Genomic DNA, 15,000 nt, shown 5'->3' with positions numbered 1-15,000 from the left:
TGTGTGTGTGTGTGTGTGTGTGTGTGTGTGTGTATGTGTGTGTGTGTGTGTGTGTGTGTGTGTATATATATATATATATATATATATATATATATAATGAGATTCACCATAGGAATTTGACCTTACAGAATTGAGAGAATTGTTTTAACAGTCTATTGAGGCTGTTGCTTCTGTGTCTGATGCTGCCACCATTCGTCTGAGGGTTCTTTTGCTCAATTAGTATAGAAATCACAAATAGGTAAAATTTAGCTCCCTTTGTGTTAGCAGCTCTCCCTGCAGCTCTCTTAGCAAATGGAGCTGGCAGCTACTGGGAGCTCTATGGAACTCTTCCACCAGCCAGAGCTAGCAGCTCCCATAGTTGTCCGTTGCTCCTTACCACTCCCCACCACTCTGGTTGCTAACTCTTCTCAATTTTCCTTGCCTGGCCTGCTGGCCTCTTTCAGTAGTGCCATCATCTCAGCCTTCTCTACTTGAGATAGAGACCATAAATAGACAAAATAAAATCATCTGAAAGAAGCCTTATTAGGATTTGTACTGCAGGATAAGAGGAATCAGTACATGGACTGATCCAGTAAGAGTGACAGGAAATATACTTCTATAGACAGAATGGTAGGCTCACACATGCAGTGTCCTGCTGGCTAACCAGACTTCATGTTTAGTCATGAGGAGGGGTGTGGCTCCTCATGGAACACAGTGGGGTATCTGAAGCAGGTACAAAGGGACAGAGTTCTTCAGAGAGGCTGCAGGGCCACAGTCATCTGGAACAGACGTAAGATGGAAGATAAAAAGTACCTCTTTGGGGAACATTTGACCCTTCTCTCTATCTTAGTACTAGGGCCTAAAGTCCATAGGACAGATAGGAAGGGAAAATGAGGTGACGTTTAAGAAAACAAGTACACACTGGCAGTCTGCAGGAACATGCTGGAGCCCATGAGATGGGCTAAATTCTGCATTAGTCCTATAACCTCCAAGCTTCCAACTTAGATGCTGGGGTAATCTGAATGATATGTTAACCTACTTCATCGAAGAGGTAAACACACACCTTTCTTATGGTTTGGAAAAGTTTAAGGATCCAGGAGTTAGAGGACCTGCAAACTTGGTCACTGCCCTATGCCCATAAGTTAAGCCAACAGATGGGGAGAATGTATATAAGCTAAAAATTGGCATTTTGTGCTTGTTCAAGTGTAAAAACAATATGGCTGCTGTATAATTTATTGCTGCATGAAAAGTTATCCCCAACCTTAGCAGCTGTAAATAAAAGTTGATTATTATCTTATAGTTACTGTAGCTCAGGAAGTATAGAGTGGCTTATCTGAGTGGCTCTGGCACTGGGGGGGAAGCCTTTGAGGGCTCAGGTGACCACAGCTTGAAGGGCTTCATGCTTACTTTAATGCTCTGATATCACTATCTTGAAATTTTTAGTCATTTTTATCTTTGTATTTTTAAGTGAAGTTTGATAGGACAATTAAGCATTTGCATGAACAGACTAAGTAAATGCAGTACATAGGCCCCTTCCATTCTTTGTCACTCTACCTGCATGGTATTTACAATGCCCATGAATATGGGAGTTCAGTGAGACTCGAAAGTGAGTGTAAGATAGGTATGTTACATCAGTGGCAGTCCCAAGAGGCTACTTTCTATTTGAACCAGAAAGAAGACAATGGCATCCTGGGATACAAATAACCAAAGACCCTTATAATTTCCTTTCTTATTCCTGTTATTTCCCTAAAATTAATGACATAGAAGGAAAAAAGATGATAAGGTGACCAGTTGTTCTTTTTCTTTTTAGCACTTCTTTATTCATCTGTAAGGTAAAGATAGTAAAGAAAATGTGACAATTTAATTAGCATGAATTTTATTATTCATCTTTATATTGCCAGTTTAAGATGCAAATGTCTAACTTGCTCTTAGCAGTTAACTCATTAGCTAGATTAGCCAGTTCATCATACACAATTCATACTTTCCATGTTATTGAAGGTGCTTTCTTCCATTCCACAAGAATTCTTTCTCATTATCAATGACATGTTCCACACTTCATTCTGAACCTTCAGTGGTAGTGTCCTCAAAATCCAGATTTTTAATAACAGTCTGTTATTGTACTCCACCTACTTCCAGGTTCTCTCATATTTGTAGTTATTTTTTGGAAGCACCTCACTTTCAGGTACCAATATCTATGTTTATAAACTACCGCTACGTTAAAAATTACCCCAAACTTTAATATCTTAAAACAGCAAGCACAGTCTCACAGTTCAGTTGGATCAGGACTATCTCACAAGGCTGCAATCACTTTGTGTCCATGCTCAACTTGGGGAAATATCTTTCCAAGCTCACCCATGAGGCTGTAATCAGACCTCATATCCTCAGCAGCTTTTGGCTGGAGACATCAGTTTCTTGCCATGTGGGCATTTCCATAGGGTTGATGACATGACACTGGTTTCCTGGAGATTGAGGACTCCATGTGAGAGACAACAAGAGGATGAGCAAAAAGGAAGTCAGAGTCATTTGTAACCTAATCTCAGAAAGAACATTTCATCAGTTTTGCCATATTCTACTGGTTAGACGTGAGTTACCAGACCCAGCTGACACTATCAAGAAGGAAACAGCACAAGAATATGAATCATTGGAATCATCTTAGAGGCTGCCTAAAATCTAGTTTTCAAGGGAATGACTCTATTATAAAGATTTCAACACTCCTTAATCAGTGAATTCAATAAAAATCCAATTAAAATAACAATATGATTGTTCAGAACTGGAAAACTGAGTGTTTTAAATTTGGGCTGACTAGAAGCAGATTCTGAGATGAAGGTTCCAGTGCATGTAATTTATTGAAGGAATGTGCTCAGAAGAAAACAGTAAGGGAATGAGGGAAGGATAAAGGAAGGAACTACAAAAATTTTGATTTCAGATGACATGCAGTTTTAGCTTGAGTTCATAGGGGTCACTGGGGCAAAACTTGTACCTCAGCGCATGACTTTCCTTAAGATAAGGGAAGGGATTCAGACTTTGTAACCTGCCCCCAGTAGGCTGTGGTCTTCCAGGGGTGGGAACAGGCTCTGTAATATTCTGGGACCTCTGAGTCACAGCTGGTATCTTCCAGTTCATTGATCCTTCACCAGAGGATCAAACTCCAGGCTTCTGGTAGTGCTGAGTAGGACTAAACTACTTCTAAAACTGTCCAGTTTCTCAAGTAGTTTTCTTTAGGTTTCATATTCACCTTTACCTTGATTCCAAGAATTACCCAAAGTCACAGATTCCTGCCCCAACTTCCTTTTTTGAGAATCCTATAGTGTAAATCTAGGTGTTTCTTAGCCTTGGATTCAGCTTTCTAGGTTTTTCTGAGTTATTTGCCACTTCTGTGTCTTCATGTAAGTGGCTTCAGGGCAGTGTCTAGTAGGACTGTACAGTTTAAAATTCATAGAAAAATAAAGGTACCATAGATGATGTAGGGTAGTATGTAATCCAGAAGCCTGAGAGGGACACTGGCCTTAAGTTATGAATTGCCTTGGACCTAATAAGGGAGGCAAGGGAACCAAAAGGGACTGTAACAAGCCACTCAGTAGAGCTGCTGGGCCTCACATCCCAGAACCTCCAACCTCAGGGCAATCTGGTGTGTCCAACTCTGGGGGTGAATTCTAAGGTAGCGAGTCAGTAATGGTGGGTCTAGAGAGTTCACCACAGGTGTGAAGGAGTCTTCATTTCCCTGAAAAACCTGAAAGAGGAAAGGTAGCATTTATTAGTTGTCTGACAGTTAAACAATTACAATGTTTATACCACTTCATCCCTGCCAGACTCTCCAAGGCCATTGTCCTCCGACTCTGTCAGTCCCTCACCCATCACCAATACCTCCTTTTCCAACATGGACTTTATTCTCCTTGCCATCCAAAACAAAGGTTACCACAAAACACAGGCATTTTTGCCACTTCCAATTGAACCCTGGGAAGTCACTAGATGACTCTGTTACATGCATGTGAGCCAGAGAGTGTGTGATATCTAGAATTAAAAGCATCCTGATTGCCTGCTGTGAAGGCTTTTGCTCTAGCTATGCCTTATATTTGAAATATTCTCACTTTTCCAATCTCAGTGAAATTTAATGCTTTGCTCAAGGTCACACGTGGCATCTATGATCAAGCCATGAGAAGACAGGAGACAGGTCTCAGCCAGCTGACTTCTCAGTGCATTTGACATTGCAAAAGGAGTATGTAGTAAGCACTCAATAAATAGTAGCTAGTGTTATTATTATCAGATAAGCTGTTTTCACATATGTTGGTAGCAACTTTAGAATAACAGCAAAAGCAACACAGCAAGGCAAACAATTTGATGGCCAGAGGGAGGGATACAGAAGGGAGAAGGAAGACTCAAGACACCTTGCCACACTGGGACTCTGGAGGTAAGCGCACCTGTGAGCCAGCAGATGTTTGGGGAAATCAAAGTGTGAATAATGAAAAGTGTGATTCATGGCAACTCTGAAATGCTGCAGGGTGTTTTGGTGTGTGTGGGTTCCACGGTCACCCTAGGGTAGAGATCCCAGGCAAACGCTGAGAATAAGGAAGAGTCTTGGAGAAACAAGAACACAAACAGGTGACTCGTCATCCCAATGTGTGCTCTTGCGAGGACAGGCAGATTTGACGTTGTCCAGAAGATCTCCAGAGGTAGTCTTTGTGCAAACAAGCAGTGGGCCACAGTAAGGGGAAAGAAGTGGTGAAATAGCAACCAAAGGGCTCCAGCTTCCTGGGGCTGCTGGAGGGACATAGCCCTGCGATCATCCTGCCCACTCTATCTCTGCAAGGCGCGGTGTGTTTCACTTCACATTCCAAGTGGGAAGGAACTTTTCCTGGCAAACGTGGCTTAAGATGTTTCTCTCAGTGTCCTGATGTACAGATAAAAACACTAATCCCACAGAGGAAATCAGGCACAAAATGGTGAGAAAAAAGTATAATGTGAGTGCAGACCCAGGGCACTGAAGTCAGAGAGAGAGAGAGAGGAGAGCGAGCCACACACAGCCTCACACAGTCACTGCTCACATCATGCAGGCAGGCAGGCAGGCAGGGCATTACTGGAAGGAAAGTTTCCCACAGAAACCTGCTACACCACTCTTAGCAATGAACTGCTTTCGCTTGCCTTGTGGCTGCTCTACTTGTGGACTGTTTTGTAGCAAATGTGGCATGAAATAACTGATTTTATGAAGAGGTTAGCTATCAGAACAAAGGATGTCTAGGCCCTTTAATTTAGCTACATTTCCCCTCTATGTTCCCAACCCTGGATGCTTACTGGAAAGCTCCTTTCCCAGAGATGCTGATTTGGTCTACTCTCAACCTAGCCCCCTTACGTGGCAGCCAGAAGGATCTTCTCAATATGTGAAACTGGAAATGCCACATTCCTGACTAAATCCTTCCATGTCACTTAAAATGAAACCCAAACTTCTTATTGTGGTCTCCAAGTCCTGTACAATAGGGTCCCTGCCCAAATCTCTTATCTCATTTACAATTACATTCCCATTTCACTGCACTGTAGATAGTCTGGTTTTTGATTTCCTGGACAGTGCCAGCTCTTTTTTTAACATGAGAGCTTTTATGTATATGATTGTCTCTGTTGGGAAAGTGTATATACCTTCTGCATCTTCTTTTATTCATTTTTTTATCCTTTGTGTTTCTGTTTAAATGCCATATCTTCAGAGAGTTCTTTCTCATTTAAAATAAGATTCCTGCTTATTCTAAATCTCAAATCCTTATTTGCTTCCTTTGTGGCATTTTTATATTAGGGACCTATTAATTATTTTCTGTCTTGGTTAAAATGGTGTCTACCCAATCTCTCTATTATAAAGGTAACCATTTCCCTTTCCTGAGGAACATTCTATGGGGTGAACATTGAAACCATGTGAATGTTCTATTCCCCAATAAGCTTTCATACAATAGTTTTAGCATCCATTAAATTTCCTTACAAGCATATCAATGGTTGCAAATTGCACTTCTAATTTTGTCATTTCTCTTATATTAGCTGAAATCATCCTGTGAAGAAACACTCCCTCTCCTTTATTTATTATGTGTATGTGGTACTGGGGGGGGTCAAACCCATGGCCTTACACATGCTAGGCAAGTGCTCTACCACTGAGTTACATCTCTAGCCCTTTTTATAAAAACTTTATTGTATCTTTTTTTGAATACCTTTATTTTTTATTTATTTATTTATTTTTATGTGGTACTGAGGATCGAACCCAGTGCCTCACATGTGCCAGGCAAGTGCTCTACCTCTGGGCTACAACTCCAGCTCCCATCTCTAGTCCTTTTTATTTTTCATTTTGAGACAGGGTCTCAATAAGTTGCTGAGGTTGGTCTTGAACTTGCAATCCTCCTGCCTCAGCCTCCCAAGTCACTGGGACTACAAGTATTTACCCTTTATACCTGACCTCCTTTATTATTTTTAATATGATTATGGACTCTTGGTTTCTTTCTTATGAGTACTGTAGACTGTTACTACCATTATTCTTTTTGATGCTCAAATTGCCTAAAATTTGACAAATAAGTCCTTCAAGCCAGCTACTATGTTCTTTTCACATGGACCCCATTTCCATTTGCCTTTGAGTGCTTCTTTGCATTCTGGCACATCAAAATGTTCCAAGATCACATGGCAGTTTATTTGCTCTAGCCTTGAAATCAGTCACTTCTGAAAGGAGCCCAGACTCCTTCTTACTGGGAAATGGTAGGGACCAAGATCTGAGCATGGCATGCTCATTACTACTGTGGTGTTATTATTTCTCCTGAGAGACAGGAGACAGTGCTGGAACACCTTTTTATAAATTCTAGAACTCTTATTCACACTTTTAATTCAACTCTAATATTTTCTTATGTTTGCATTAATTTTCTAAGGCTGTCATAACAACATACCACAAACTTCACGGCTAAAAAACAAATTTATTCTCTCACAGTTCTAGAAGCCCAAAGCTTGGCATGAGGGTCAAACATATAATCACATTTAAAGCATCTGTCATGTCCAATCACATGCTACTGGTCAAGATGAGTCATATGGCTATGCCCAAGGTCAATGAGGTTTTTAAGAAAACAGGAAGTGAAAAGTCAAGAGCAATACAATAATACAGCTACTTTATATACCCTTTTCTGTTCATTTAGCAATCCCTTCTATTTTCTCGTTTCAGCAATAAAAGCTGATTTTATGTAGGCAAAGGTGAGAGGTTTGGGAAGCTTACTATGCTTCTTAATCCAGAAGTACTCTCTACTGATAAGAAAGAGAAGTGCGATTTATTTAATAAATGGAACTGGAAGAGATTTGTATATCTTATGATTTAGTGATTCATTTTTGTTTTTAGAGGAGTATTAACTTCCACCATTTCTTTCATTCAGCATCTCTAGTCCCATAGATTTTCACTGCTGTTCCTTATAGTTCTTAAGAAACCAATGCAGGTCTCACAGTATTTCATCACTGAGATGAGGGATTTTTCTTTTTAGAAGTGATTTTATCTGTGTCCTACCCCACTAGGCCCCATGATGACCTCTCCTCTTTTTTGCACAGTCTCTCCTGGGCTCTCTCAAGAGCAAACTCTGAAGCCATGTCTGCTACTTTTGCAAAGTTTATTTTCTATTTATAAATGGATACTAACTGTATTCTTGTTTTCTATTTATTCTGTAGGTGAGTTATGGGTGAGGTTTTTTTTTTGGGTGAGTTTTTTCACAATTTTGAAATGTGTGTGGTTTTTTAAGACATTAAATATTTAGGTAGCTGCCATTATCTGACATGAATATGCAATTAAGTACTTGGAATTTTTATATGCTATTTTAAAATATTTTTCCTAACTATTTGAGCATGGCATGCTCATTACTACTGTGGTGTTATTATTTCTCCTGAGAGAGAGTAGACAGTACTGGAACACTTTTTTATAAATTCTAGAACTCTTATTGACACTTTTCTGGAATATATAAATACAATTATTTTTTGTATTTATTTTTTTTTCCGTGAGTCTGAAAAATTACTCTAATTCTAATAATTTATATATAGATTCTTTAGGATTTTCTCTGAATGCCATCATAATCTCTACATATAATACATTTGTCTTACCTTTTCCAATCCTTACATATTATGTTTTTTTCATACGTTACTGAACTTCTTAGGGTATCCAATATACCTTTTTAACAAAGTCGATATGACAAATTAAATATGAGTATGAATTCTTTAATACTCCTCCTGTGGAGAAGTGTTATCTATTTGGTTTCATTCAAATTTGGGCTGGTCATGGGCTTTTGAACCACTGGAGTATGACAGAAGTGATGCTAGATTAGCTCTGGGCCTGATCTTTAAATGCAGTAGACACTTCCATGCTGATGTCTTGGAATCTAGTTCTTACGTAAGAAGACAGACAATTTTAAGACCATGATGCTATGAAAGGCTCAAGACATGTGGATACAGGTCTGAAAGATAAGACACCATGTGCTTAGAAAGGTGAAAATCAAGGCACTAGACATGTGAGTAAAGAAGTAGATCCACCCATCCATCCCCACCGATACCACATGGATCAGAGACAAATCAAGACAGTATACAATAATTCACATTCATCTTTAATCTGTCATATAATTTTGTTAAAAAACTGTATTGGATGGTCTAAGCAGTGCAGTAAGGTAAAAATGAAAAAGAAAGAAAAGTTGTAGGAAGGGCCAGCTAAGTCCTTTACAAACTCTTGATCCACAAAATTATAAGCAAGTTTGGAGTAGTTTATTATGCAGCAATAAAATAGATAACTGGTACTGTGGGCATCCTGGTCTTAGTCTCACTCTCAAAGACAAATCTTTCTCTGCTTCACCGTAAAATACAATATTTGTTTTATCTGATTAAATAATTTTTCTCCTAGTCTTAGTTTACTTATTTTTAAAAATAATAATAGATGTTGAGAGCATCAAAGATGGGAGATCAGAGAAATCTACAATATTGTAGCAGGTCTCCAAGAGTGAATTAAAACAATAGTTCTGCAGCAGGAAACTAAGGAAGATACCATTAGGCAACCCAGAGAACTAGGAACCAGGTGAAAACCAAAAATGTTGGTTTCTAGAAGTAGAATTAATAAAAGCAACAGAAGGTGGCAGCATCTGATAAGCAGTGGCTCAGTGAGGGAGGGGAAGCACCCCTCCAACAAGACAAAAGATAGGTAGATGCCACTGTCCATCACAGTTGCAATCTGAGCAGTAAACAAGCTCAGAAATAACAAGTTGACCCAGTTGGAAAAAGCCCTACCTGCCCCCAACACACATGGAGAAAGACAGCTTTAAAAGATTTGTTTTGACTTTCTAAGCAGCAGACTAGAAATTGTTGCAGATTACCTCTGTTTTTCATACTGCACTCTATATTTTTTCTTTTTTGTCACTTTCTTTTTTGACAGTTTTTTGGTACACTTGGGTTTTCAAAACCCAACTCCAATCAGCCACTTAGGCTCTGATATACCCTGGGTTTGTTAGGACCAATGCCTTGAGCTGATGTGGATCTATAACAGAAGACTGTAACAGAGACTGGGGAGACAGAACAGCCACAGCATCAGATTCATTTCAGCCTGCAGAGCAGAGAAGAACAAAGGAGAGTTCAATGGAATCTGAAGGTCTGAACTCTGGCATAAGTACTGTGACTGATGAGGAGACAGACTGGGGGTAATCAGGGTCAGATGGAAAACAGGGTCTCCCATGCTACTTTACCTAAGTCCAGAAGGGGCTGTAGTATCGGCATAGAATCCTACGTTTCCACATTTCTAGAGGACAGATATTGCATCAACTGCATATTAACTGATTCCTAGTGTCCCTCCACAATTTTTTTTCAAAATCATACTTTATTGTATGTATTTTGTCTATTAATTGTATCTTCTCTCGATACCTCTATTCTCGTCTATCTCCATCCTTTATACTCACATTTTAACTTCTTTCTCCCTTCTCTCCTCCACCCTTTCATTTTTCTACTCTTCTTTCCTTCCTTCCTTCTTTCTTTCTCCCTCCCTCCTTCCTTCCTTCCTTCCTTCCTTCCTTCCTTCCTTCCTTCCTTCCTTCCTTCCTTCCTTCTTTCTCCCTCCCTCCCTCCTTCCTTCCTTCCTTCCTTCCTTCCTTCCTTCCTTCCTTCCTTCCTTCCTTCCTTCCTTCCTTCCTTCTTTTTCTTTCTTTCTTCCCCCCCCCCCAGTAACGGGAATTGAACTCAGAGGCACTTGACCACTAAGCCACATCCCCAGCCCCAGCCTATTTTGCATTTTATTTAGAGACAGGGTCTCATTGAGTTGCTTACCGCCTCACTTTTGCTGAGGCTGATTTTGAATTAATGATCCTCCTGCCTCAGCCTCCCAAGCTGCTGGGATTACAGGCATGCACCACTGTGCCTGGCCATTTTCTTTATTTTTTAATTTTTCTATTTTTTATCCCTTCTTCCAGTGCAATTGAGTATACCATCATTAATTGTTAACCTTCTCAACCTGTTCTAAATGAACTCTCATCCATGTTCCTCTTTGGTCAACAGAGTTGTAGACATCAGTAACAATAACTTGTACAGCGTATGTTGATACATGGTTTATTCATAAATAACTGTTACTGGCAGTTAATCTCTTGTTTTCAAAGAATTACTGGTAGTTGGACTTAACACTTTGGTTATGCAGATCAGATATAGGGAAGCAAAGATATATTCCCAGCCTGGGGCTTATTATTAATTGAAAGTTCCCCAAATAAAATAGGAAGAGAAATCCATCTCAGTGGACATGGATACACAGAAAATCAGGTAACATGAGGCAACAGGTCAGCAAGATGCCACCAATAGCCTATAATCCATCTACATATTTCAGACAAAGAATTCAAAAAGCTGATGGTTAAACTGATCAATAAACGAAAAATATCTAAGGAATGCACTAAGAGAGAAAATATAGGAAGTGAGAACATTTTAATAAAGAGATAAAGATTCTGAAAAAGGAACCAAACAAATCCTGGAAATGAAAGACAGAATAAACCAAATAAAAATTCAATCGAAAGTCTCACCAATAGATTATTTCACTTAGAAGACAGGATTTCAGACACTGAAGACAAGGTATATGAACTTGAAAAAAATTTACTTCAATATCATAAAGGCTATATATGACAAACCCAAAGCTAACATCATAGGGAATGGGGAAAAACAAAGCATTTTCTCTAAAATCAGTAGCAAGACAAGGATGTTAACTCTCACCACTCCTATTCAATATAGAACTTGAAATTTTAGCCACAGCAATCAAGTAACAAAATGAAATAAAAGGGATATTAATAGGAAAGGGAGAAAGTCAAATTATCACTGTTTGCAGAAGGGATGATCCTATAGTTAAAAGAGCCAAAAACTCCACCAGAAGACTGCTAGAGCTAGTAAATTCAGCAAAGTATTAGGATGGAACACACAAAGCAACATATAAAAATTTTTAGCTTTTTTTTATACATCAATAATGAATTTGCTGAGAAAGAGATCAGGAAAACAATCCCATTCAAAATAGCCTCAAAAACACCTACAAATGAATCTAACCAAGGAGGTGAAAGACCTCTACAATGAAAATTATAGAACACTGAAAAAAGGAATTGAAGAAGACACTAGAAAATGGAAATATCTCCTATGTTCTTAGGCAGAATTAATATTGTCAAAATGGCCATACTACCAAAAGTGATATACAGATCCACTGTGATCCCCATCAAAATACAAATGACATTCTTCATAGAAATAGAAAAAAACTGTCTTAAAATTCATTCAGAAGAATAAGAGACCCAAAATAGCCAAAGCAATCCTGAGCAAGAAGAGTAGTACTGGAGGCATCACAATATGTGGTCTCAAATTACACTACAAAGCTCTAGTAACAAAAACAGCATGGTATTGGCAAAATAATAGACATGAAGGCCAGTGGGATAAGTTAGAAGATAAGAGACAAACCCACATCCTTACAGTCAACTGATTCGTGACAAAGGTACCAAAAATATACATTGGAGAAGACAGCCTTTTTAACAAATGGTGTTGGGAAAACCAGATATCCGTCCATAGAGAATGAAATTAGATCCCTTTTTCTTACCGTGCACAAAAGTCAGCTTAAAGTGTATCAAAGATCTAGAAATTAGACCAGAAACTATGCAACTGATACACAAAAACACAGCATGAATACTCCAACACACAGGCACTGGTATCAATTTCCTCAGTAAGACGCCTGAAGCTCAGGAGTGAAACCAAGAATTAGTAAATGGGATGACATCAATAGAAAAGCTTCTGCACCACAAAGGAGATAAGAGCATGAAGAGAGAGACTACGGAATAGGAGATACGCTTTGTGAGTTCCCAGTGCCCCCTCTGCCATGATGTTCTGCCTTACCTTAGGCCCAGAGCAATGGAGACCACTGACCAGATTGTAACCAATATGAAAGAACTCTCATAAAATTGAACATAGCTGTTTTAAGGAAACTCAATGAACTTGATGAAAACACAGAGAAATGACTCAATACACTAACAGAAAAATTTTCTTTAAATTAACTTTTTTTTTAAAGTTTGGCCACTTTGTCTTTCAGCTCTGGGATTCTGTCTTCAGCATATCTTCTCTGTAAAAGATTTTTTTTTTTGGTACCAGGAATTAAACCCAGGGCGCTTAATCACTGAGCCACAACCCTAGCTCCTTTTATTTTTATTTTTTTAATTTGTGTTAATGAGTTATACCTGACAGTAGAATGCACTTTCATACATCATATATAATGGTGTATAATTTCTCATTCTTCTTGTCGCTGGCTCTTTGCGGTTCCAAAATCCGTGGATATTTGTCACCGCCTGCAGCAACAACTTGCACGGGTCTTATGGGTGGTGGAGTGGAAACTGAGGCACTTCTATCTTTCTCTTTGGTGCACTGCTTTCTTGCTTGTTTGTTTATAGAGGATAGAGGAAATGAGGTTTACTTGCTTTGAGAGGAGAGAGAGAGAGACCCCGCTTATCAGAGAGAAAGAGACTTTGCTTAAGAGAGAAACTTTGAAGGAAAGACAGGCTTTTCCTAGAGCTTAGAAGGAGAGAGGCCTGCCACGCCTTGAAGTCCTGCATCCTGTGAACTAAGGGTGTGTCTACCTAAGGTCCCCTAGTGATGCGTCTCAGTTCTCCGTTCCGCAATCTGCCTTCCGCCGCTGCCCCTACTCGCTGCTGTGTTCTTTCTTCTGGCTTTTTTGCTAGTGGCTGCTGTGGCGTGTCTTCTCTGGCTACTGCCGCGCTGCGTGTCTTCTGCTACTGCTTTTCTTCTGCTAATGGCTGCTGTGGTGTGTTTTCCCCTCTGGCTGCTTCTAATGGCTGCTGTGTCTCTGTCTCGCTCTGCCTACGCTTATATCACCTCCAGGACGTGGAGAGCAGGGCCAGCCTCTTACGCAAAGATTAGGCCAGACGCTCCGAGCAGGCAATTAGTGCTCGAGAACACATGCGCATACGTTGTGTGCGTGGACAAGAAAATCACCTGAGTGTGCTTATGTCAATTAACCTCCTCGCTGCGATGTGATCAGGCGCCATCCCGGCGCCGCCAACATGGCACAGCCCCCAACACTTCTGGTTAGACATGATGTAGAATACCACTGGCTGCAGAGTTATATATATACATGGGGTAATAATGTCTGATTCATTCTACTATCCTCCCTACCCTCATACACCTCCCCTACCTTGACCCCCCTCTCCCTAATCTAAAGTAACTCTATTCTTCCCTAGCATTTCATTCTTTTTAAAGGCTGAGTAATTTTCCATTATACACACACACACACGCACATTTATATATATATATATACACACACCGCTTTTTCATCCATTCATCTGTTGAAGAGCACCTAGGTTGATTTCAACTGAACATTTTATTTGATTCATTGTGCTTTCATTTCCAAGATTTTTGTTTGGTTCTTCTTCAATGTGTTTATCTCTTTATTGAAGTTCTCACTCATATCCTGTGCTGACTTCCTTAAATCATTCAGTTGTTTTTCTGTGTTCTCTTGGAATTCACCAATCATTTTTATAATCATTATTTTGAATTCTTCATCTGATAATTCATCCACTTCAATATCTTTTGGGTCAGTTGCTGGTAAAAATTATGAACTTTAGGAGGTATCAGGTTACCCTGTTTTTCCAAACTTTTTATATTCCTGTGTCGGGTTTTATGCATCAATTGGGAAGGTTTCTCTTTCACTCCTACATGTAGGCCTTTTTAGGACACAGCCTTCTCTTGCCAAAGTGTCCTAGAGTGATCTAGATGGAGATCCCCCTTGTAGGTGTGGTATCCTTAGTCTTTGTGTTAATTCTGTTTTTTTTTTTCTGTAGTAATACATGTGCACAAGCAGAACCTGAGGGTCCACCCCTAGCCATTCCTACTTAGGACCTAGTCAGGAGTTTGGGTTTTTGTCTCTTCTTTGTATTAAAATATAGCTGAAGTATGAGTGTCATTAATTTGTGTGTGGAGCAAGGTGGCATTGTGTTTTGGCTGAGTTTAGTTCAGTAGGTGAGTCTCAACCCTGTGAACTTGTAGTTTCCCTCTAGGTTCTCAGCACTTCAAATAAGGTGGAAACAAATAATAGCAACACCCAATTCAAACAATATACAGCATTAAAATAAACAGTACGTACCTACTATGACATCTACAACACTATCACAAAAACAGGAATGGTGGGGTCAGCAACTGCTGACAGCAAAAACAGTAAATAACCATGAACTAGATCTGGCATTAAAGCAAACCACAGGTGTCAACTATTTCATCTATAGTACTAATAATTACAACAAAATGAATGGTGAGGTCAGGAGTCATAAAAAACAAATTCGTTCTGAAAGATGGTAACAATACAGTTCATTAAGAGAAAAGAAAATGCGATAGGAAGCTGGAGCGGTCTAAGACTGAAGCTGTCTAAAATAGCTCTCAGACTCCCTTCTCCCCAGTATAAGGTAGGATGGAGTAGGAAGTACTATCAGTTGGAGCTTTGTCTCCACAGACCAGACTGGTGCACTCCCAGGGTGGGGTTGCCGCAGAGTTCTATAA

At 39.6% G+C, this 15,000-nt stretch overlaps 1 protein-coding gene and 1 long non-coding RNA gene across 3 annotated transcripts in view; one reads left to right on the top strand and one right to left on the bottom strand.

Annotated features, from left to right (window-relative positions):
- Nucleotides 1-193: 193 nt before the first annotated feature.
- On the top strand, nt 194-3,374 carry LOC306651768. Its single transcript, XR_013761199.1, has 2 exons — nt 194-1,260; nt 1,587-3,374. It is a non-coding gene; the product is annotated as an uncharacterized lncRNA (long non-coding RNA).
- Nucleotides 2,801-15,000, bottom strand: part of F8 (coagulation factor VIII) — a 111,495-nt gene continuing 99,295 nt past the window's right edge. For both annotated transcript variants that reach the window (XM_079124534.1, XM_079124536.1), the window contains one exon: nt 2,801-3,709. In XM_079124534.1, the coding sequence (XP_078980660.1) occupies nt 3,554-3,709 (156 nt within the window). In that variant the 3' untranslated portion in view covers nt 2,801-3,553. The remainder of the gene's footprint in view (nt 3,710-15,000) is intronic.

The sequence above is a fragment of the Sciurus vulgaris genome, assembly GCF_902686455.1.
Source record: "Sciurus vulgaris genome assembly, chromosome: X".
NCBI lineage: Eukaryota > Metazoa > Chordata > Mammalia > Rodentia > Sciuridae > Sciurus > Sciurus vulgaris.
This window is presented reverse-complemented; position numbering and strand designations above follow the sequence as displayed.